Below are 24,292 nucleotides of genomic sequence, written 5' to 3'. Positions count from 1 at the left end.
TTTCTGTTTACCGATCCAAGAGCTGTGCACTTGTGTCACATTGATTTAGATTTACACAAATAGTAGCGTACATGCGTTACCAATAATGATGCTCTGTTTAGTAACATGTACAGCAGCTCTCTGACTCAAATTGACCTTAGTGGCACGCAGCCTTAATGTAATTTGTATCATTGGTAACACCTGTTACCTATTTGTATGTCTCTAAATGGTTGTATGTCTTTAAATGTTTTGATGAATTGAACAATGTGGACCCTGTTGTAAACAAGTGTAATGCTTAATTGGGTCGTCCACTCACATTTGACAGTCTTTGTATTGAGTTTGTGCTTAAAATGTACTGTAAATTATACAAACTGTTAATAAATATTTCAATCAATCAATCAATCTGTAACACAGTGACTGACACTACACTACTATTTATGCTGCATATGAAAAAGGTTTTGTTTCCAATGGATGTGAAACAAACATGTAGCCTAATCTATATCTAATATCTAAATTAGCCAATGCTAATTCAATTTTCAAGTCTCACTCATGCTCCCATTCCGATACATTCTAGAACTTGTGCTAATTTTGACACAATGTATTTTTGTAAGAGGGAACTTGCAGGGGTAAAAAAACAAACAACCACCACCTTGATTTCAACCAATATAGGCCTACTGAAATCATTTTAACTCAGCTTGCTAGACTCAGTTGACTTATTAAAGTATACAACATAGGGGAAATGGATGCAACGTTATCATCCCATTTATTAATGTTTTCATATTTTGTACATAAAGAAAATGAAAACCATCACATCTAACAATGACGTGACAGAAAACTACAACACATAGGCATAAAAGACAACCAAAAAACCATTGCCCTCCCCAAACAAATGAACGGCCTACCTCACCTGCAAAGGTTTAGGATAAAAGCAAATAACCATCAAAGCAACTGAAAAGAAAACAAGGTTTTGGTTAATTATTCACACGACTCAAAAAAAATAATAATAAAAAAGAAGCCATTGGACTCCTACTTCCCCTGAGGATCCCAGACAGACTTATAGACGATAAACATCTTATAAAGGCACTTCTGAAGGATTGCATGACATGTCAGTGCAAATTCTTATTTTAATTAAAAGATAATTCTAGACAGACCTGATCTGTAGGGTATAACTAAATATAGAAGCCCTATAGATTTCTATAGGCCTACTGAATTCTATACATTGTATGTACATTTCTGTAAGGAAAAGTATTACTACTAACTATTAGGCCATGTGGGGCCAGTAAACTGTGTGAATAAAATGTATTTTTTAAGACCTGGTCAAGATATACATCTCTATATTTTTTCCATAATAAATGTACATCCCTAGCTAAACGTTTGGACATTAAACTACCGTACCTTTGGTTCTTCTGTACTTGAGTAAGGAGGGCATATATACACTACAGTATTGCACTTAAAGTGAAAACTGCCACCAGAGAACCACTCTCTGGAGTTACTCTGCAGATAACCTGGGATCCTAGGCTTGGTTTCCCAGAAAGAAAGCTGGGGATTTTTTTAGAGTGTAGAATTGGGCTGGGCCACTGACATTTTTGCTGATACAGTAAGTTGCTTTTCAATATAATTTTGGTTCCTACACAGACCCTGGTCCTATCACTCTACGCCACGGCACCACTCACTGGATGGCCACTGCAGACAGTGAATGTAATAAATGTAATAAAATGTACAAATTGTTTTGAGTTTTAACATCCCAGCAAACTGTACTATAATGTAGTGCTAACTATATTCTAACTACAAAATGTGCTTTAATCTAAAAATAAAAAAAGGTCCATGGTCAAAAATGTGGACTTAACTCTCCAGGATCATATGAATAACAATGACAAACAACGTACAGGGGTAAGCAATCCAACAATTCTTGTTCATTTTCCATTTTCCATATTGCTTATACTTTTAACTATAGATTGCAGATACACTATTGTGATCCTATACAGTATATGCAATTTAACATTCGTATAAAATTGGCCTAATCAATAGAACCTTTCTTTGATGTACATTCTTAAAAGCCTACAGGCTAGCCCCAATACACACAATTCTCTCTTTCTCATTGTATTGTAGAGAACATTTAAATTAAACTGTTATCTGAGAATTTCCCCCGAAATAAGTGCTTCATTCATATCTGTGCTTTACTAATGGACCTTTGTGACTCAGCTGCCAGCAAGGAGATTGCAGTGACATTCCCTTTGGTACAATGAGGAACAGAGAAAATGGTGTGCATCAGTCCAAAGGCTGGACCAGATCTGACAAGAAGCCAAATGTTCAGAGAGAGTCAGACTCTGAGACGAGGTTGATGTTGTGACACACATGAACTGGTTTCTACAAGGCAAACACTGTCCTTTCTGCAGGTCACCTACAGTCAGCTTAATATAAAGCTGTGATATCGTGAAAAACAAGCAGATCTCAGGTCTGTGGGTCTTTTTTTTCCTGTAAAATCCCTGATTGTGAGGCAATACATAGAATAATTTGCAAATACGAAACACAAATACATGGGAATACTGAGGCTTCAAATAACATATTTGAATAGTGAAAAACAAATGTGACAAAGAACACCCTCAGTCAGATATCTATTAACAACGTTGATCAAATCAGGTGATGCGAGATGTAGTAAGGACCTGTGTGACGGGCTCTCTCAATGAAGGGTTTGTCATCTGCGTTACTTCTCGCTTGCATCAGTCTGGGTCCAGAGATGCCACCCTCTGGTATGAGACATGACTGTCTGGAGAGACAAAGGCACACAGTTATATAATAAAGTACAACAGAGCACGCACATCCACTCACTTAAAGCCAGGTGGCGTGGCTGAGGTTAATAATAATAGAAAATAAATCAGGTCCAGGTCTGATGAAAAGCCGTGAGGTCCATTGTCCACTATGGTGTAAGGAACCTTAATAAATATTTTTAACTTTAACTTTTGTTTTTTTCAACCAAGGTTCATGTTTTAGGTTGTTACTAGAGAAAGTAAAAGATGAGTGTTCTTTTTTTTCTTTTCATTTGCTGCTTTCTTTAGTTGTAGGGATTTTAGCTATTTTTGACAGGGGGGCGGGGGCATTCGAACATGAACCTAAAACATGAACCTTGGTTGAAAAAAACTAAAGTTGTCCTTTAAGCTTTGGAGCTTATTGCTTATTTGCGGACCATACCTTTCTACACAATTATATAATGCCACCAGCAACATTAACATTTAGGTAATGCTTGTGATACTTCCTGTCCCTGATAAAATTGGTATCATGATTCATGATCAGTATTTGGTTTGTCAGTTGAAAAATGTTACACACTTGTGAGTTGTGACATTATAAGTAAGCAAGTAAGTACTAGCCTCCTGTTTCAATAGAGCACCGAAGCGTCACTGTCAGTAGAGGGCGCCAGTCCACAGGTTCATGTACTTTTTATTTGCATTGAAATCCCCATTTCCCCATTTTAGATCTCTTCATATATGAACTGTGTTTGGTCATACCGGCCTTTTCACTCATATGGATATGAAACATCGACTGAAGGTGGAAATGTACAAATATACCCAAAGAGTAACACAATAAGCGCTAGAAACGAGTCAAACAACCCAGAGACTACATTTCCGGGTGTTCTGACATGTTCATTTTTTATTATTTTCTTCGTGTTACTACGAGTCGAGTCACTGCCAGCTGAGCTTACATCAACGAGGAATCTCAGGAACGCAATGTGTTGACAGCTGGACGTGACGTATATTAGCAGCGACATTGCTTTCAAGGTTTCAAGGCTATATGCGGCCACATTAATTCAATTTTCTCCAGAAACTGGCTGTATCAAATATGAATGGACATCATTAACGACACACAGCCACCCCCTGACAGAAAGGCCGGGATGATCGGTTTATTTTTCAAACAGAGTTCTTATATTAAGCGACCTAAAATCGGGGATTTCAATACAAATAAAAAAATACATGAACCTGTGTACTGGTGCTCTATACTGGTTCCCTAACTGTGGTGCGTGCACCTCTTGTGGTGTGTGAGCGCCTGACATGAAAAGGCTAATGGTGGTGCTATGTTATTTTAAATATATTTTGCCTATATATGGCAAGTATATGCAAAATATAGCCTATGCTGCATATATATGCCATACCAGGTTCATATTATGTGCATATATGTGGATAAATAGGAAATATATGTCTCTATATAGCGTATGCAATTTATATTTAAAGGGGTTTCCTGTCAGCCTACTGTCCCGCCATAAAGAATATAAAAGAAAAAAAAGGGGGAAAAAAGAATATAGAGTCTGCACACCATTTTCTGCTCGCAGAAATATCTTTACTTCATAAAGTAAAGATAGTACATCCCCAGCCATAAGTACACTACACCCCCAGGACCCGACGCTAGTATGTCACAGGGACTTAAGCCCAATTCAAAACATGATGCTGAGTGCCAAGCAAAATGTGACCCCCCACGAGGGGTTGGTATGACCCGACCGGGGAATAGCACAAATCTTTGCGTACAACTAAAAATCACACCCGTGTGAAGTGAGGGGCACTCTTATCATCATACATCATCTCATTCCGGCCAATCACAGTTTGCGTCCTCACTAGGGATGTCAGTAACGGATAGTTTCCCAACCGGTTACCCGTTAGGATTAACCGGTTCATTACCGGATAGTGGTTGATTTTTTTCTTTTTTTAATGGGCTACCCCAAATGTAATATGCATGTATAGGCTACATAATTAAAGTTGGTAGACGAATGGCATACATTTATTTATGCTCCTTTTATAAAAGACAAACAAAAAAGCAACATTTAACAATATAAATAAATTGTTGTAGGCTTCTGGCTTAATCATCAATAAACAACGCATCGCATCTGCATGATGCATGCATCTGCGCGTCTACAGTACAGAGGTCCGCCGGTTCTAGTCCAACAAAACATAGATAAATCCAGTCCAGATCCGAGCAACCTATACCTATAAAGCCACTGGACGCATGGGCTAAGCCTTTTTTTATTATTAAGGAAGATCAGCATGCATGTCACCGTGTTCCGTTTGTTGACTTTTCGCTGACGAGAAAACCCTCAAACATCGATAGCACATGGCTAACTTTTGATAGCCGTAAGCCGTGCCAGTGTGGAGACGGATAGGAGGGCAGCGGCGGCTGTAAACGTTCTCCCTCCAGGCCAAATGGCCAATAATGGATTTAATAATGTAGGTCTCTGCATTGATACGGTCGACATGTGTTCATCTCGTCTCGCTGTCACTCGCTTACATTTTGACTACCGCAAAGCTACCGTTGTAACTTGTAGCCAACTAGCCATTGAAGTACAACAGAGAACGGGGACATTGAGGGGGCAGAAAACAGAGCCCGAGCGCTGTTCATGCAGCCTGGAGTGCGACAAGCTGGGCGGCGCAAATAGCAATTTTAGGCATGTGTGCAACATGACAACTGTTTTAAAGTATTGTACAGTGACAACTACAGTCTCTGTAATGTTTATGTTGTACTATTACTAAAAACGATCTAAAATAAAGGGATTTAAGATCAGAACACGCATTTATTATTATGCAAATTAACCGTTAAAGCTGATAAAAATATCCGGATGTTTCTTAACGGTCGGCTATCCGGTTAACCGGTTAACCCCTGACATCCCTAGTCCTCACTTTTCCGTCTTCACTTTGTTCAATATGTACTTTGCTCAGCCAATCAAATCATCGCTATGGGGTGATCAGCCAATCACAAGCCAATGTTTGTGTTTACACAAACCCGGAAAGCTGGGCATAGGAGGGGCCAATGCCCCTAAAAAAAAGAAAAAGGCAATAATATTTACAGGCAGTGCAGTAAAATGTGTCAATTGTCCAATATGGGGATCTTATTTCATTGTCCCTCCTTTAAATTTGCAAGAATCAAGAACCCTTTGATTACAAGCCATTGATGCTAGTACCATTGCGTGAATCTATTTTGCGTCCGAGCATAGACATGTTAATCCCCCCCCCCCCCCCATTTTTGTAGAAGAGGCAAACTAATATTGTTTATGCCATTTGCTTTGATGGAATAATTGATTGAACGTACACCGTAATATGATTTGATTTGGGTGTGTTCTAAATAAAGTGTTTGTGTTGATTATTGTGTAATTTATTTGTATGTGTAAGCCTGAAACATTATTGTACTGTAAAAAGGTCTATTTCCCCTTGATCTTTATCTTTTTTAGTATACTTTGATCTTTATCTTTTTTTAGTAAACTTTTTTAGTTTACTATAATTAGATTAATACACGATAATCAACACTAACACTTTATTTAGAACACACCCAAATCAAATCATAGTACAACGTACACGTGTGTTCAATCAATGATTCAATCAAACAAACAGCATAAACAATATTAGTTAGCCTCTCCTACAAAAATAAGGGTGAATTCTGTCGCATGTGCCAATCTGTCATTCTCTTGTATTATTTCCCACCACGGAGTAACCTCGCACATTGTAGTCTAGCAGTTGGCGATGTTGTATATCTTTCGCCAGAAACGGTAATATGTCAGCCACAATGGGATAAAAAAATCACTACTCATCTGAACGCCGGAAGGATTTGACAAAGACGGATTTTGGAGTATTTTTCAGAGGAAACAGGTAGGATAGAAATCATAATGAGTGGATTCCAATGGGGTGCGCGCGCATTTCGCCTTGTGCCTGGAAGGACATAGCAACCTGCCTAACAACCTGGGCGCAGTAGAGGTATGTGTTTGGGCACGGGGGTTTGGCTATCAAAGGGTAATTATGATAACCTGCGGTGCCGCGGGCCGTGGCGACAAGGGTGTTAACCCATTCTGACCTGAGATCAGATTCACACGAGGTTTCCGCCGGACACACGCTGGTCTGATGAACCCATTCTGACCTGAGATCAGATTATAAAAATGTCAGTCGCTCTTCGATTTTTCAAAAGCTCGTATCGCGCCACTCGGTGGCGCGATACGAGCTTGTAGATCTGCTAAGGGAGCAGTCGCACTGAGATAATACGTTCAAAATGCTAAACAAACTGACATGTTTCATCCCTCTGGCCTTCATCCGCATTTGGAATATCTAAACAGGGCCAGCTGTAAGCTGTATACACATTTCATCCTCAACCGTACATCGTTTTTTTTGAATACCGGTAGTTCAAACCCTAAAATGTACCCCAAAAGGATGCCTCACATTAGGCTATAGCAAACATGAGCATGCGTTATCAAGAAGACTAAACCCAGTCGGCACCCATGTCTGTGTGGACCTGTCTGTACCTGCTTGGGAGTCCTGATTTGAACTTTGAACATCGACCACCACCATCATCATGTCTCCCTCTCTTTCTTGACAGTGACATCCCCACCGCCACCAGAACTAGAACTGCTGCCAGCGCCTGAACCAGCTCCCGCCGAGGACGCGGCTGCAGAAGACGCAGCTGCACTGCTGCCCCCAGTACCCAGTATAGTGGAGACTTCTCCCTGCATGAAGGCCCAAGGGGGGCTGTTGGGGGAGCCGTCCAGGGGACAGCGCTCTCCACTGGGGCAGTACACCTCACCATCACCCCTCCGGCCCTGGATGTATGTTCTGGTGCATGGGAAGCAGAACCTAGATGGAGAGAAGATGTAAGATTGGTTATACATACTGATTAACCCATTCTGACCTGAGATCAGATTCTATAAACGTCTTCTACATCCTGACAGTTTTCTGAAAAAGCTATGTTTCTATGTCAGTCGTTCTTCGAATTTTCAAAAATAGCAGACCTACAAGCTCGTATCGCGCCACTCGGTGGCGCGATATGAGCTTGTAGATCTGCTATTTTTCAATAGCTAAAGCATAACATGATGCTGACACCAAAATGGGTGCCCGTTCAGAATGGGTTAAAAAAACATTACCAGTAAATATTTTTAAATGTATTGGTTTGATATAATGGGATATTGTGAATAAAATAATAACACATTTCACGTCACCGAACAGATATTCAAGAAAGGTGAAAAAGCTATCAGAAGAACAGGTTACTTAAAAACACACCCATGTGAAGTGAGGGGCACTCTTATCATTATACATCCTCATACATCATCTCATGAACAACTGAATTTATGTGATCGGTTAGCCGACTTGCTTGACTACATATGACGTAAATGTTCCCTTCATTGTCAATGGCATTTCATGTTTGTGTTGACCTAATTTCTCCTTTCATTGTCAATGGCAAATATTGAGACGTGTGTGGGGACAAAAGCTATGTATATAGGACGGGCTAGCAGCCCTCAACAACAAACCTATGCCCTGGCACAGATGGACACTGAACAAAATGCGTGTCTTCCAGCCTCTCGTGACACAGGGTGCAGGAAAGGGTTGTTCCAGAGGAAAGGGTGTTGCCAGCTGATGCTGATCCCAGCTCTGATGCTCCCGAGTGGGGTAAGGCTGCGGCCGCGGTGGCCGCCTCTGCAGAAGTGCTGGATCCCAGGGGCTCACCTCCAGACCTTGTAGTCAGTGGACGTGGCTGCCTGGCTGGGGAGGAGGCAGGCTTCGGGCTCGTCTGGCTTACACCTCCGGCCGCGGAGGACGGGGGAAGGCCAGCATTCTTACTGCCTCCTACAACTGTGTGGACTTGGGTCTGTGTCTTGGTCAGTGACTGGGATGAGCTCAGTTCACGTTCCAGCTCTGGAGTGATAAAGGGTGCGATGCCCATCCCTATGCCCAGCTGTCGCCGGCTCATCTCCGCAAGCACGGGGGCAGGGAAGATTAGAGGACTACTCATGGGTGCCGTCCTGGCGGTCAGACCAGCTGCCATGCCCGTCAAGAGCCCGTGCGGAATACCCGCAATACCTTGAGTTACTAAACTCGGGGGGATGGCAGCACCTATCATTGGTCTCCGGCTGCTGCTGGGGCTTTGACGGTTGACTTCTTGTAGCTGCTGCCCATCACGATGCAGCCCGTTGGGTGGCACACGCACAATGGATCCCGTGCCCTCTCCTCGAACTCCCCTTTCAAAGCGGTCTGAATGCGACCTGCCGAGGTCCGTCGTCGAGTCTCCTCTCCCACCTGTGCCGTATTTGTTAGGAGAGGGACCGGGCGACCTGACGTTGCCGTCCTGCATCCCATGAGTTCTCTTCAGTTGTCTGGCGCTGGCTATCAGGAACTCTATTTGGTTGGCTCCCTCGTAGTTAACGCACCCCCGACAAACCACCTCGCTGAAGTCCCAGACTACAGTCCATGGCATCTTGGGCAGGTCACAGAGGTAGCACCACTGGCGCCTGGAGGATGAGGGGGATGACATGGCTAGCTAGCTATAACGTTAGCGGAATCAAAGAGCCAGCTAGCTTTGCTAACGTGTTAGCTCACGTTTAACCTATTTAGATTTGACAGGTGCACGACTCCTCGTCGCGGCCGACGTTCTATCTCAACAAGTTCCGTAAAACTCCTCGACGGCGTTACATGTTCTAAAACGGCCAATAACGATAACGCTTTCAAGTTGTCACGACTTTTCTTTTGACGAGTTTCGATTTGTTTACCACTTCGGCGGCCTCTTTTTCTCGTCTGCTGCTGTCAACTGCTTCCCCGACGGACGCCTGGAACGGTTACGCAATGTCACGACGTGCATTGTGGGTGCTGGAGTTTTTCCATGGATCAGGTACCGCGTCCAAAACACGACAGCACACCATCGAGTTGGACATCAATGGGAGGGGATACGGAAACGATGCTTGCTCCGTTTTTTTGTTTTTTTTACAGGATTACAGTCGATTACAGTAGGCGACTAGGCGGGCGTTAAACCCGGATCACAATGGTTTATTCAGAATAGCAAGCAACGAGGCCAAGGGCCACAGACACTGCGGAAAGCCTGCTGCTGGCGCGCGGTTAGGAGGACTACAAGAGAACTGGGACACGGAAGTTGTGTCTTGTGAAGAAGGTCATAGTTCGTAACTACTGTCTGTCAACACGTGTATGTGATGTTGCCATGCGTTTGAGTAGTTTACGGACACTCTAACCGATACAATGTCTAAAGACTCATCTTCATCGAGTGAAGAAGATGATATGGATTCCCCTGATTCAGCAACGCCGACACAACAGCAAGCAAAGGGTGAGTTTATACAGATATTGTTTCACAAAGAAGATAGCTTGTTTATCCCAGTACGCTATTATCGGGGGGAAAGGGGAATGGAAAATAGAACAGCTGGTTTGCTAAGTATATTCACCCTAAACTATCTAAGTACACTCTTGGGGAAAGTTATCGACGGTGATGGATTGAGTCAAGTTTGAAGTGGGCGTTGTTTATCCAGCTATATGCCACTGTTATTATTAGCTTCATTAGCCTACCCTTGTACAGTACATTTAACAACTGTAGTGGAAGGGAAGGTGCCCACTTCATTCCTTTTTTCCAGAAACACCTGAAGGGATGCTTGCATCACATCATGTGCATTTGTAAATAGCTTGAGTATGGTTGTTGGCTGTTGCTTGGGTCAGATACATGATTTGCCCAGTCAATTTACATTAAATGTCTCATGTTCTCATCCACAGCAAAGAGGCCCACAAAATACCAATGCCCTGCTGACTACGTGACCTTCAGCCCTAAGCCATGCAGTGGCCTTCTAACAGACAAGTTAAAAAAAGGCAACCAGGAATTATGGCTCCTTAAAGCCCCTGCTAGCTTCAACCCTGAATGGTATGCAACCACTTGTTATGTTTTTTCTTTATTTTATCTGTCCTTTTCACACACTCAAACTGAATAGTGATTACCACCAGAACCACCAGTTGCCCTGGGCGCAATTCCGCGAACTCTGAACGATCTCTAGTATTCCCAAACGTAACCTCAGTAAACTAGGCTTAAAACCTTAACCTTATTCGTAAACTTAACCTCAATAAAACTATACCTAACCCTAAACTTATTTCTAACCTTATCCTCAGTAAAACAAATACAAGAATACAAGAACCGCCTCACCAAGCGGTCGGCGTGCGGTTTGCGAGCGGCTAGCATTCCGTTAACCCTCAAACCTACTTGTATATCTTGACCAAAGATGGCCAACAGTTGTGTCTAGGTGACACGCTTAGTTTGACACAAATGGTTGTTTTGTGTTCTGTCCCACCCTCCATCCAGTTTCAAAGGCGTCCAGGTGCCCCTGTCGGGTCTCCAGATGCTGCGGGTTCCCACTGCTGAAGGCGGAGATGATAGAGCAAGTGGGAGGAGCCAGCAGATCTACAGTGTCCTGGCCTCCTCTCAACGAACCCCACAGCTCCGCCTCCTCACCAGCCACAGCAAATCCCTGGAGGACATGGCGTGTGGACCCGTGTTCTCTGGCCTCCTCAACGTGTGCGAAAGCTACGGAGACATCAGTGCCAACCAGGCCCCTCAGGCCATCCCTGCGGCGCCAGCTCCATCCATACCTCCTGGACTGAAGCAGCGGTTCAAACCCTTTGGCAGTAAGACTCCCACACTCACCTGTGTGGCGGAGAGCGAGGCGGACTGCGCAGACAGCAACGCACCTTCTTCGGCCACACTTCTACCAAGGGTGGTGAAGCGGTTCACAGAGGAGCCGGAGGATGAAGAGCGCACGAAGAAAAAGAAGAAGAAGAAGAAAGACAAGGAAATAAAGGAAGAGGAAGTTGAGGAGGAGGAGGTGTTGGAGGTGAAGGAGGAACCTGTGATTATTGAGTTTGACCCCTTCCAGGATGCTGATGTTTCAGTGGAGAAGAGGAAAAAGAAGAAGAAAAAGAAGGACAAAGAGAGAGGGGAGGTTGGGGAGGAAGTAGCGTCTCCCCCACCCTTAGAAGAGGTTCAAATCAAAAGTGAGCCTATGGACATTGCATACGGGGACGTAGAGACCTCGGGGAAGAAGAAGAAGAAGAAGAAGAAGAAAAGCAGAACTGAGGAAGAAGTCTAGTCCATTGTTTTGCTTTTCAATATTTGCATTTAGAATTTAGTGGCAATTCACTTTTAAGTTATCAGGTTCAAAGTTAATATCTAGAATCTAGATACATCTGTTTTAAGTATGCTTTTGTTTCAGGAAAAGATACATTTACAAATGTATATATTTAAAAGTGAATTGACTCCACTGCTGTCATGGACACTATTCCTTCAATTATCATGTCAAACAAGGATCACACACACACACACACACACAACTTGGTGCACAATGCTTGTGTAAATGCCTGCCCATTGTGCTACATACAGTAGGCTAAATGTATTCGTATATACACGGGTGACAAGCTTATTTCCCCCCCCAACTACAGTAGCCTATATTCTACTTTTCAAACAATAGTCTGCATCACAGGTTCCTCTTTAACCTCCAACACATCCTCCTACTTTTCCCCCATGTAGTGTTGTGTATATGTTTACACAGCAGACCAATGGAAAATGATTGGGTCAGGTTGCTCTGTTTGACCATCGAAGAGATTTCAGTATGTTGCAATAAATATGTGTACTACTGTCTTTATAAACATTTTTCAATGTCATGCACCATTAGACAAATAATAAACTGGAATAATTGAAACATTTAAATCATCTTGTTTTTCCTCCACACAATATGTGTTTGGCACATACAGAGTAGGTCAGTGAAGGTCACCATAGACCACGATGCAATATGACCCCTAAAAACGCCAATAGCACATCCAAGATCAACGAGACCAAGAAACCAAGTTCTCTTTTGGATAATTGGCTTGTGCTTTTAAAATGGTCCTCTGTTTTAATTTAGCCCCACAGATATACATGTGGGATGTGTTATTCTAGCGAGCCTATTTCAAAGACAGGTGCTTAAAGCCAAGTGCATTCGTATGGACAACTCGCATCCCCTCAGCTCTGAATACAGGCTGCTCCCTTCTGGCCTCCGCCTAAAGGTCCCAGGGGCCACTAGTAACAGATATAAGTTATCCTTCTGGCCTCCGCCTAAAGGTCCCAGGGGCCACTAGTAACAGATATAAGTTATCCTTCTGGCCTCCGCCTAAAGGTCCCAGGGGCCACTAGTAACAGATATAAGTTATCCTTCTGGCCTCCGCCTAAAGGTCCCAGGGGCCACTAGTAACAGATATAAGTTATCCTTCTGGCCTCCGCCTAAAGGTCCCAGGGGCCACTATAGTAACAGATATAAGTTATCCTTCTGGCCTCCGCCTAAAGGTCCCAGGGGCCACTAGTAACAGATATAAATTATCCTTTTGTCTATCTATCCAGGCCTTAAATGCTGATATGAGGAGGAGGTAAGTTGTCGCTTCTTGTGTTTTTAATATACAACTGTTCTTGCAAGTGATGATGAATTCCAATGCTACACTGATAACTTGAACTGACTTCCTGTTTTATGTGTACCATGTGTCTTTACTGTATTGTATATGTGATTTATGTTGTCTGCCTGTTATGATGCTTTGCTGTACAAGAAATTGCCCCTCGGGGACAAACTAATAAATGAACCTGAACCTATACTGTAGAGTGGCCTTTATATCCATTCTATAGATTGAATAATATACTTTATAATAATAAACTTTATATACTATAGCACCTTTTTAACAATGTTACAAAGTGCTTAACAATTTCAAATCAAACAATCATAACAATTACAGCAATAAAAATAACCACAGTATCAGTGGGAATAAAAGCATCAAGTTCTGCTTCCGCTAGGGGTTAATTCAAGGGCCTCTTAAAATTTCGATTAAAAAAATGTGAGGGAACTATAGCAAACCTGAGGTCCAGTGGGAGGCTGTTCCAGAGTCTGGGGGCCCTGGCTGCAAGGGTCCTGTCACCGTGACAGGGGGCCTCTAGTAGTATCTCTGTCATATCAGTCACTGCTTCATGTGTGTCAGTACTCAGTAAGCTAAACTGTTGTGGAATCATTTCGGCATCACTCGATGCCACTCGTTTGCCACTTGCGGATGGGGAATAGAAACTGAGATGAATTACCGCTTTCTACTCCACTGAACAGTTGCTTCAGAGATTGATATATTTCACATCAGTTGTTTGGTAACAGCTGCAACCAGTTTTTAATTACTAAAATGTTGATTAAAACGTTGGAACGTGGTGAATGCCAGGAAAATCATGGCAGTTTTATTACTTGGATAATTCTGCTGATCCCGTTTCCTGGCTGACAGGAAGGGGGCGCCATATCACTGTCTTTCACTCAGGCTGCATGTGCAGCCTGTGACCAGGCAGCCTGTCTGTGGCTTCATTTACATTATGATCTCAAACCTTTTTTTCCACTTGCATGACATAGACCTTTCCATTGCAGCATAAACATGGACGGGAACACATGTATTCTGATTCTTCTCTCTTCTCTTTAGACACCAGTGGCAGTGCAACAGCCCATCTGTGTGTCCAACGCAGGTGAAAAATCACAGATTTGAGCTAGACGCACACACACAACACACAACACACACACACACACACACACACACACACACACACACACACACACACACACACACACACACACACACACACACACACACACAACACACACACACACATCCTCTGCTTCCCCCCCCTGCTCTGCACCGGAGTATGGTCCTGATTCTTAATGAGTATAGGGGCACCTCTGGCGCTATCACTCTCTCACCATCTGTAGGCTATAGCTCTCACACACATTTACATTTATTGTACTATTGATCCAGCCATACAGCACTATAGATCGTTTTAAAATATAATAAAGCTTAATTTATACGTCACATAACAGTGTGAATTAGGTAGGTTGAGTGAGACCGAGACTGACACATTCTATTGGCCCAGTGGAAAAGCTAATGTCTATGGGAGACCTTTGTTCACTTTAGTTTTCCCCACAACTGAGAGGTTATTAAATGTGACCAGTACTTTCTGTTAATATTATTATTCTTCATTGGTTCAGCAGGCAACCAGGACAGGACAGGACAGCACAGCACAGCACAGCGGAATGTTGGATCCTCCTGTGTCAAGCATCTTCCCATATGACACATCTTATACCAGAGTTCTGGGGTATATACTACAGGTATTCTGTGTGTGTGTGTGTGTGTGTGTGTGTGTGTGTGTGTGTGTGTGTGTGTGTGTGTGTGTGTGTGTGTGTGTGTGTGTGTGTGTGTGTGTGAGTGTGTGCGTGCGTGCGTGCGTGCGCGTGTGTGTGTGTGTGTGTGTGTGTGTGTTAGGGGTGGTACATGGATGTGTATTTTCCTGTAATGACTCCATGTAAGAAGACCCTCGCTTTGAGCTGGAAAGGTAAGAAATAGTGCTTAATTGTTATGGCTTCATAACCTGGGTGGCTCCAGGTTATGCGGGCAACTGGCAGCAGCTGCTGCATTCTAGCCCCAGACTGCTCACAATACAGTGGTGAAAATATTTATGATATATACGGCTGCAAGTTTACATTTATTAGACTAAACTAGACATTTTAAGACTAGACAAACACAACATTGTGTGTGTCAAATGTGTTCCCCCTGTTCCGTATGTGATGTCCTGTTGTACCATATGTCATTACAGAGATGTCGTGTCCATGTCTGTAATACAAAATTCAGTACATTATTTAGAAAAAAAATTGGTCTAAGCACCTACATCACCAATAAAAACTAAAATGTATTTATTTCACTTGGTAATTAAGCTATTCCTATTCCAGTGATGGAGCAACCAGTAGAAAACGATTTGGGGAAATCGTTTGCCACTTGCGGATGGGGAATAGCAACTGAGATGAATTACCGCTTTCTACTCCACTGAACAGTTGTTTGGTTACAGCTGCAACCAGTTTTTAATTACTAAAATGTTGATTAAAACGTTGGAACGATATAAACTAAGCACTGGTGTTTCAGGATCTCGGGCAGTGAGATACTTGAATTAATTAATCTAATTATTAATGATATGATTTTTTTTTAATACACACTCGCAGTGTATTGTCTAGCCACAATAGTTCATATTTAGTGTGGTAAATTAGAATCCATGCCTCAACTTGGCTGGTCATTGAATAGAGCCTAGTTATGTGCGCACACACGCACACACGCACGCACACACACACACACACACACACACACACACACACACACACACACACACACACACACACACACACACACACACACACACACACACACACACACACACACACACACACACACACACACCTTGAAATGTTCAGCCAACATACAACATAAGTCCATTTGAAGTCAAGATGGCTGATCTTTTCATTATCTCAACTTCCACTTGGTTTGTCTACACAAGCTGTTGCAACATTTACGAACATAATAAATTGACCCGATGGATTTAGTTGTTCCAAAACAAAAAATGTCCATAATATTTTATGGCACTGGGCATGTCTCGCTGTTTAACCAAGGAACGTCATGGTCTTGTAGTCATAATTGGCCTTCTTGCTGCCCAGATGGAGAAGATAAAATAGACTTAAACAGCCGCCAACATCTGAGTGTATCAGTCTGTCATCCAGCAGAGCCCACCCATTTGTGGCTCAGTGGAGAAACCCGAAGGTCATGGAGTCAAATCTCAGCCGAGGCAGTGAGGGAGGCCGCTTCAGTTCCTGTACAACAACCGTATCTCAGACCGTAATCTTACACCTGACAGTATATCCACAGTGCCTGTAGCCCCGTGTCTCCACTATAATGCATTATACCGCTCCAAGGTAATAGAATGATGCATTATACTGCGCCATGGAATACCGTGTGCTAGCTGTGGAGGTTCTCTGTAGGGTGTGTGTGAATTAACATCTCTCTCTCTCTCTCTCTCTCTCTCTCTCTCTCACACACACACACACACGCACGAACGCACGCACGCACGCACGCACACACGCACACGCACACACACATTTATGTATGTGGTGTCTCTGCGTGTGTGCTGTGTATTTCTAAATGGGTATTCATGCACTTTATGTTCTGTGCTTTATGTTCTGTGTGTGTGCGCGTGCGCACGTGTGTGTGTGTGTGTGTGTACATTTGCAGGCATACTTAGTGATAATCCGGGCATTGGGCTGTGTTGTGCAGCCTGTCGAAAAAGAGAGGGAGAATGAATAATTGAATGCAGTCTGAAGTTTGGTTCCAACGTGGTCTGACTACTGAGCAGAGCAAGGGCCTTTTCACGGCCCGGACGATGCGAATGATAAGATTGGTGTGTGCGTGTGTGAACGTGCGCATGCGTGTGTGTGTGTGTGTGTGTGTGTGTGTGTTTGTGTGTGAGTGTGAGAGAGAGTGTGTGGGTGGGGGTTGTAGGGGTAATGAATCGGAGAACCAATTCTCGCCTGCCACGTCCCCCCCCCCCCCCCCCTCAGCTCTCCTCCATCTCCACCCTCCCTCTGCAGTGGTCTCTCTCTCCGTCTCACTCTGTTCTTTTTCAACCAGCGCGCTTCTCTCCAGCCAGCCTGCGGCAATGTGAGCATTGCCATGGCAACGTAGGCCCGCCAAGGACCATAGCAATGGAGAGAGAGTGTGTGAGAGAGAGAGAGAGAGAGAGAGTAACAGTTAGAAAGGGAGAGCAGCTCATCAATGTCTAGGTGCCCCCATTATCCTCATTTCAGGTACACTTAAAACCAAAACACCTGCTGGGTTTTCGAGGCTATAGGGTACACTAGACTCTATAATGACTCTGATCCTGTGACGATCAGAATCAGCTTTATTGTCACACAGTTTAAAGTTAAAAAAAAAAGTGAGTGAGATTTGTTTTTTGGGCATAGTTCCCATCGTGTTGTATAAACCAAAGAAAGGAAAGAAGATATATATTAGATAAGATTATCAAAATTGATTGTTTGATAATATATAACATTAACATTCGCTCCTAATATATAACATTAATATTCACTCCTCATATAAGACCCCCCCCCCCCTCAACACCAGTCACTGTAATAAAAATGAAAGCTTGCCACTGATCAATAATGGGACATGTGGCAACCACAATTTCCAAAGATGACATTGAAATTGTGATCAATTCTTTTCTCCCTCAGCTCGTTTCCGTTCAGACAATGGGGAGGGGGAGGGGGAGAGGGGGGGGGGGGGTGTCATTGAGGTGTTTGTGACATTGCTGTGCAATTTTGAAAGGCTGCTGCAGCAGCTGTCAGTAGACAAGCTTTACCGCACCAGCAACTTGATTGCATACTAATGTTTTGGCATGACGCATCCTGTCTCTCTTCTCTCTCTCTCTCTCTCTCTCTCTCTCTCTCAACCCTCACTTCTTCTTCCCTCAATCCAACTCTTCCTAAGCGCCCCCCCCCCCCCCCTCCTTATTCCTGCCATCCCCCCGGCACCCCGCCTCTCTCATCCCTGTTCTCAGCCCTTCCCTCCCCTCCCCCCCCCCCCCCCCCCCTCCCCTTCTCCCTCTGAGCTCCTTGTTGTTAAAGGTGGGATGTATGTGGCACTGAGCTGCTCTCACACACAGTAAAAATAATTTACTCAGGCCCCTTTTCCACCGGTTGGTTCCCAATGGGAACCGGTTCAGTTCTTTTTGGTTCTTAGTCCATGAGCCAGAGCTCCAAAATCGAAACATTAATTATGAATTGAGTGTAGCAAAACCATACCTATATTAGATTGTTATCACCATTAAACTTCCCCAATTGAGTACTTACACGAAGACAATGATTTATTGTATTACAAATTTTACATTTTTAAATATGCAAATGAGGCATTATGTAGGAAAATATGCAAAATAATCTAAAATATGAAAAAGCTACTACTGTGGAAGGGTTATCATGTATTAATTTACTTGTATTGATCCTATAAACAATTTAATATAGGGTATAGTTTGCCCACCAATTTTGGAGCTCTGGCTCATGGACTAAAAACCAAAAAGAACTGAACCGGTTCCCACTGGGAACCAACCGGTGGAAAAGGGGTCTCAGTGTACACTGTACAGCAGGGCTGGGCAACTGGCGGCCTTCACTTAATGTGGCACTCAGGTTAATGTCAGAATACTGATATAATATTATTGGTTTCAGCTGTTTACAATTCTACGACATGCAAAACATGACCCGCTGTAATTACTTCAGTCTAAATTAGTAACTCATTGCTTCAACACAAGTATAATTAAAAGGCATTTGAAATGACATGAAAATGTTCATTTTCAGGATTCCAATTCCAAAAATAGCAAAAATTAAAGATTTCAATTCGAATATAGCAAAAATTGCTGATCTACAAGCTCGCGACGCGTTTTGAGCTTGTAGATCGGCATTTTTTGCTACGACAGTAATATATGGCCCTATGGGAGTGAGTGTGGAAATATAGTGGCTCTCTCCATCGTCAAAGTTGCCCACCACCGCTGTACAGTGTAAGTCAAGTAGTCAACAGATGATTCTAATATTGTACCCTCCTTCAACCTTGTCTCCCTCACATGCAGGAATGCAACTACAGGAACATTAAAGGAGTATAGTTCACATACTTTTTTATTTTCTATCAATTACACTCAGTTTGTTTTGTTTTGTTGCATTCCTGAGCCAATAATTCAATGACCGGGTGGCTGGTCAGTACTCCGCTTGTCATCAAAATATTGGCATAGGAATCTCCATGAATTCAAGGCTTTATGGGGTAAAACAAGTCATTTGTTTGTTAAACTACTCCTTAAGAATGTAGTACACTGCTGAACTCAATCTATACGTATATATTTTTACTTTAGTTATATGTACTTGTTCACTGAGGTATAGATTAGGTTTTAAATTTGGCAAATTATTAATTTTAAGAAAGAACAAAGGTATTTGTATTCCTCTATTTCCTCAGTCAAGAGTTGGATATCATCTCTGTCGGGTGGGAACTTCATATGTCCAAAACTGTTAAGTTTCAGGATTCAAAATCAATTCAAATTCAAGTATCAGATAAACAAGCTCGAAATGTGTCGCTTTGGGCTGCGCTTTTTTGAGCTTGTGTATCTGCTACTTTTGATGCTTTTGTGTGTGACACATAGTAGGCTAGTATGATCAATTAAGTATGCAGGCCGTGATTTTACGAAGAAACAATACAAGAAAAAATATATATACTGTATACAGGAGATAAGAGGATTCTGCCCCACAGCAAAGATTGTTTTGTTGAACTTTGTTCAACACAACAAAATGGACAAATAGTCAAATGCCAAATAGTAAATGTGATGTCAGACGGCGTGATAGGCTGTGGACGGAATCTGTTGCTATGCTCAGTGTGAACAGACCAGTCAAGTCTGACATATGTTTTCAAAGCACTGCTCTTAGAGGCTTGCAGCAGTTGCCATGGGAACCAACATGCTATTTCCCCCCATTGTTTGGACCTCCTCGATGTCCTGAAAGCATTCTCAGAGTCCGGGCTTATTAGAGCCTGGTAAACTGTCACTGTGTGTGTGTGTGTGTGTGTGTGTGTGTGTGTGTGTGTGTGTATGTGTGTGCGTGCATGTGTGTGTGCGTGCGTGCGCTTTTGTACGTTTGAGAACAAGTGTATGTGGTGATTGTGTGAGAGAAGTCTCTATTCTGTGCGTGTGTATGTATTTGAGTATGCGGAATGATGTGCAATTTCATAATTATGTGAAATGATTATTATTACAATATTGTTGTGATTGACTAAACGACTAGTGTAAAATTAAGAAAACACAAAAAATATACGTACAATACATACACCTTTGTAATTATTTGTAGGCTACTAAAGATTTATGTTTGTGCTTTCATGCCTTTATTGATAGGACAGTAGACTGACAGGAAATGGTGAGAGAGATGGGGATGGTCGTTGGGATCGGGATTCGAACCCGCAACCTCAGGCTGGCATTGCAGCCTAGGGTGCTGATGGGCCTTCTGTTCAGTTTATCCTTTAGTCCGGTTCATGAGTGATTCAATTCAGCCTAAAATAGAAGCAAAATACCATGGGAAGGTTTCCCTGAATATGAACAAAATAAGAGCCTGATATTTCACGAGGTTTAGTTCGTTCCACAGCAGATCGTATGGGCGCGCCCCATGTATGGTTCAGTCAGCTCTATTTCCGTCCAGGCTAAACCCCTTATCCCTAAACTTCTTTGCCTTTTTTTTTTTTTTTTTTTTTTTTACTATTTTGATTGTTTTTTAAATCAACTAGCCTATCTACATCGACACGTTGTGAGCTTGTAGATTGGTTATTTTTAACTATTCAAAAATGCTTTTCTAAATAGTAAAACAAGGCAAAGAAGTTTAGGGATGAGGCATTTAACAAGGACGAAGATAGAGCCCTACTAAGTGTACCGGAGAGAACTCTGGAACCGTTATCTTTTTCAGTGGGGGAAAAATAAATGACTGGAGAGGTGAGAGGTTTCTGCCTGACAGCAACGATATGTAGGCCTAGGCTGCGGTAAGTGAATTTATGCATAGTAGACTTGTGAAAGTTTAGTGCCTGTGCATTGTAATTCAGGTCAGTCCCACATGAAAGTGTTGCCTTGTTGAAGAGCATACAGCAGTAGCAGATCCCCATGGGGGAGACGTCCTTCACCGTGACCTTCACAGACATACTGCTTGTGCTCGGCCACCATGCAGCTTCAATGCCTTTATAAACATTGCTGCTTAGAAGCTACAGTACGATTTATGAATGCAATTAATTTGTGGAGAATCTTGAGAAAGGATTTTCACATCTTGATTAAATATAAAATAATAACAATAATAAGAAGAAGAAAAACACACTCAGATTATGATGTGAATCACATCATAATCGGTTAGAACAATAAATACAATCCTAAAAACCCATATTGAATAATATTGTTGCTAACTTGCTACTAACGTCTCCATTTTTACTTTAATTCTCAGAGAGAATGTCCTGGAATTGAAAAGTGGCAATTATTGAGAGGTTATATATATATATATATATAGTGGGATGTCGCTAAAGGCAACACAGCCAGGAAGACCACGCCTACCACTAGGCCGCATCATTGAGGGGCGTTACATTCCAACCTACCTGCTTGATCAAGTTCATTGCTTTCCACCTGCGGCGCTGGAGAGGAGTATAAGTATATAGTGTTTGCATGGCTGCCTCTGTCCTCATTCCTCACGGACTCTCCAAGGGGACAGATCGGCCGTGCTCTGGCAGTAAGCGACATTCACATATCCTTCTCTCACCACATTAATATGTGGTAGAAGAAATCACTAATACGCGTGTTTCCTTTTATAGTAAACCTGCACCCGATCCTATCTGCGAATTGATTCCACTTACCTGGCTTCGAATGGCGGTAAGTATCTGGGAAAGAAAAGTGTGATAATTAAAGAAAGACTTACCGTAGAACCTGTTAGGGAAAGAAGTCCTGTTCACCTGTGTGAAGAAGAAAACACCTACCGACATCCTGTGAAAGGGAAAGAGAGACTTTGAAACCCAAAAGAAAAAGGAAATAAGTTCATTCATGCATTTAGTTGCTTTCGTTAACCAGCTGAGTCTTGGTGTTACTCAGTGCCACACACAAGCTTGTTTATCTGCTATACTTTAGACAATTGTAAATGTTTATAGCGTCTTATTCTTATAGACTGTAGTTAAAGCAAAGTACATAATGGGCCTTGTGATTTGGAGTAGAGCTTCTTTCACTTTGCAAGTTAGCGGTGGCCGAACGGTTTGCGGAGCGGTCTTGATATCGGAAGGTCGCTAGTTCGTATCCCCGGACCGGCACGTTAAAATTACCACCGCTGAAGTGCCCTTGGACAAGGCATTGAACCCCTACCATGAAATGTTCTATGAGCAGGGCCTGGCTGTAAACAAGTTATTGAGCTTAGTCCAGTTACCCTGGGTAAACATAGTACCCTTTCCTTTCCTTAAAGGCATATAACATTAAAAACGGCGTTTCACCACTTGGGAGCCAATAGGTAGAAATAAGAGGGTGGGCTGGGACAGTCAGACGTCCGTCGTTTGTTGATCAGTGTGTGCGGGAAGGTTATGGGGATAGAGCTTATCCTGCATGCCCTTGCGGTTGCCTTGTAAATCATCACCAGTTTGTGATTGGGCTCTGTGGGTGAGGAGAATGGTTTAAACTTCTGTTCTGAAGTGGCGAGAAGCTTATGTGGGTGAAATGGGATCTCTTTAACTAGTTCTTGTCTGTACACGCGTAGCAGCATTCTGGACCAGGGTCTTTAGAGACTGGAGGTAACAAATGCACTAGTAGGCTAGTTTTTCTGCATCAGGATGTTTCTGATAGTTTATGTAATAAAATAAAATTAGCTGGGCAGACTCCTTGGTGAGGAAGTAGTCTGATCACCACTTGAGGTGGTGGGAAGACGTCAAGACGACCACTGTGAGATGTCATCCAGGGTTGCATGCAGATATTATGCACTCTCCAACCTGCATGACAGAAAGCACTCTCCACCCTGCATGGCAAATGGAAAGCAGGAGAATCTTTGGCATTTGTGTGTGTCGTGTGCAGCAGTAACTTGATCAGAGATGTCATGGCCATGGGACCCAGTGAAGTGGGGGGAAAGTAGAAATGTCTGGAAAACTGAGGAGATGTCTGGAAAACTGAGGAGAGGAGGGGTTCGAGAATGCAGGTGCATTCTGCAGTCTGGTGGATGACACGAGTTTCAGGAGGAGACAACTGATAGAGGAGAGAACTACTTGATAATGCCATGTGACTGATTATCTAAAGTTTTGGTCTTAGGCAAGTTGCCAGGTTGAATCATTGGATCAGGTGGGAATTTGCAGGCAGAGACAATAAGTGATGCTGCTCTAGTACAAACTAGTGTCAAAGCACTGTTGAGGAAGGCCTTATACCTTCAGTTACCAACACCAGAACACCCTGGCTGTACTGGGGTCTGTGTAGTAGAGGGTGTTACTGAATATGAAATGGGATGGTGCTGAAATAAAGCAATAAAGCATACATTTCAGCTCATATCCACTGTATAAAATGTGCATTACTTATAATATACTATTATGTTTAGTCTATCTCTACCTTTATTCCCAATGTACTGTATTTCAATAAAGGAGAGAACACACCAATATGGAATAAGCAAATGTTTATTGGAAAGATTTTGGCAGCAGTTTAGCAAAATGGCAAAGGCAAAATTATGGCAGAGCATTATTTTGGGGATTAGACTCCAATTGCATTTATTGAATAATATTAGCTTTTAATAGGGAGAACCCCCCCCCCATTGGAGCATTGGAGTCTAGACGCTGGTGGTGGCAGCTGAGCAGATGACCCTCCTTCCTTCTCAACACTAGATGGAAAGGTGGAGTTGGGGATGGAGGTGGGTTGCTTGTTGCGGACTGAAAGGAGAATGGAGAGGTGTCAGGGGCAGAGATATTTAAAGGCGGAGTCGAATCACCCGATTGGCTGCTGCAAATTGCTAGGATTTGAGAACAGATAATGATGAGCCACCATAGTGCTGAAAGGCCGAATGGATGCGTTGGTTAAGATCTTTCTTATTGAACCTATACGCTAAAAGCTACATATCAAATATCTATTGACTAAAGATCTATTCTCAAATCCAAGAATACCCAAATACAGTTATTTATAA

General features: G+C 42.8%; 2 protein-coding genes across 2 annotated transcripts; one reads left to right on the top strand and one right to left on the bottom strand.

The window, feature by feature from the left end:
- Window positions 1-723: 723 nt before the first annotated feature.
- irf2bp1 (interferon regulatory factor 2 binding protein 1) lies at window positions 724-9,543 on the bottom strand. Its single transcript, XM_083773795.1, has 3 exons — window positions 8,243-9,543; window positions 7,244-7,571; window positions 724-2,746 (listed from the first exon to the last, which is right to left on the bottom strand). Exons 1-2 carry the CDS (start codon window positions 9,241-9,243, stop codon window positions 7,292-7,294), a joined length of 1,281 nt encoding a protein of 426 aa, XP_083629921.1. The 5' UTR covers window positions 9,244-9,543; the 3' UTR covers window positions 724-2,746; window positions 7,244-7,291.
- Window positions 9,544-9,631: 88 nt separating this feature from the next.
- On the top strand, window positions 9,632-12,864 carry LOC310864942 (uncharacterized protein). The gene is made up of 3 exons (XM_083773797.1): window positions 9,632-10,044; window positions 10,482-10,626; window positions 11,059-12,864. Exons 1-3 carry the CDS (start codon window positions 9,960-9,962, stop codon window positions 11,840-11,842), a joined length of 1,014 nt encoding a protein of 337 aa, XP_083629923.1. The 5' UTR covers window positions 9,632-9,959; the 3' UTR covers window positions 11,843-12,864.
- Window positions 12,865-24,292: the final 11,428 nt, after the last annotated feature.

This window comes from Protomyctophum parallelum, assembly GCF_964188405.1.
Source record: "Protomyctophum parallelum genome assembly, chromosome: 9".
Classification (NCBI taxonomy): Eukaryota; Metazoa; Chordata; class Actinopteri; order Myctophiformes; family Myctophidae; genus Protomyctophum; species Protomyctophum parallelum.
The sequence above is the reverse complement of the archived record's forward strand: the minus strand, read 5'-3'. Positions and strand labels throughout refer to the sequence as shown.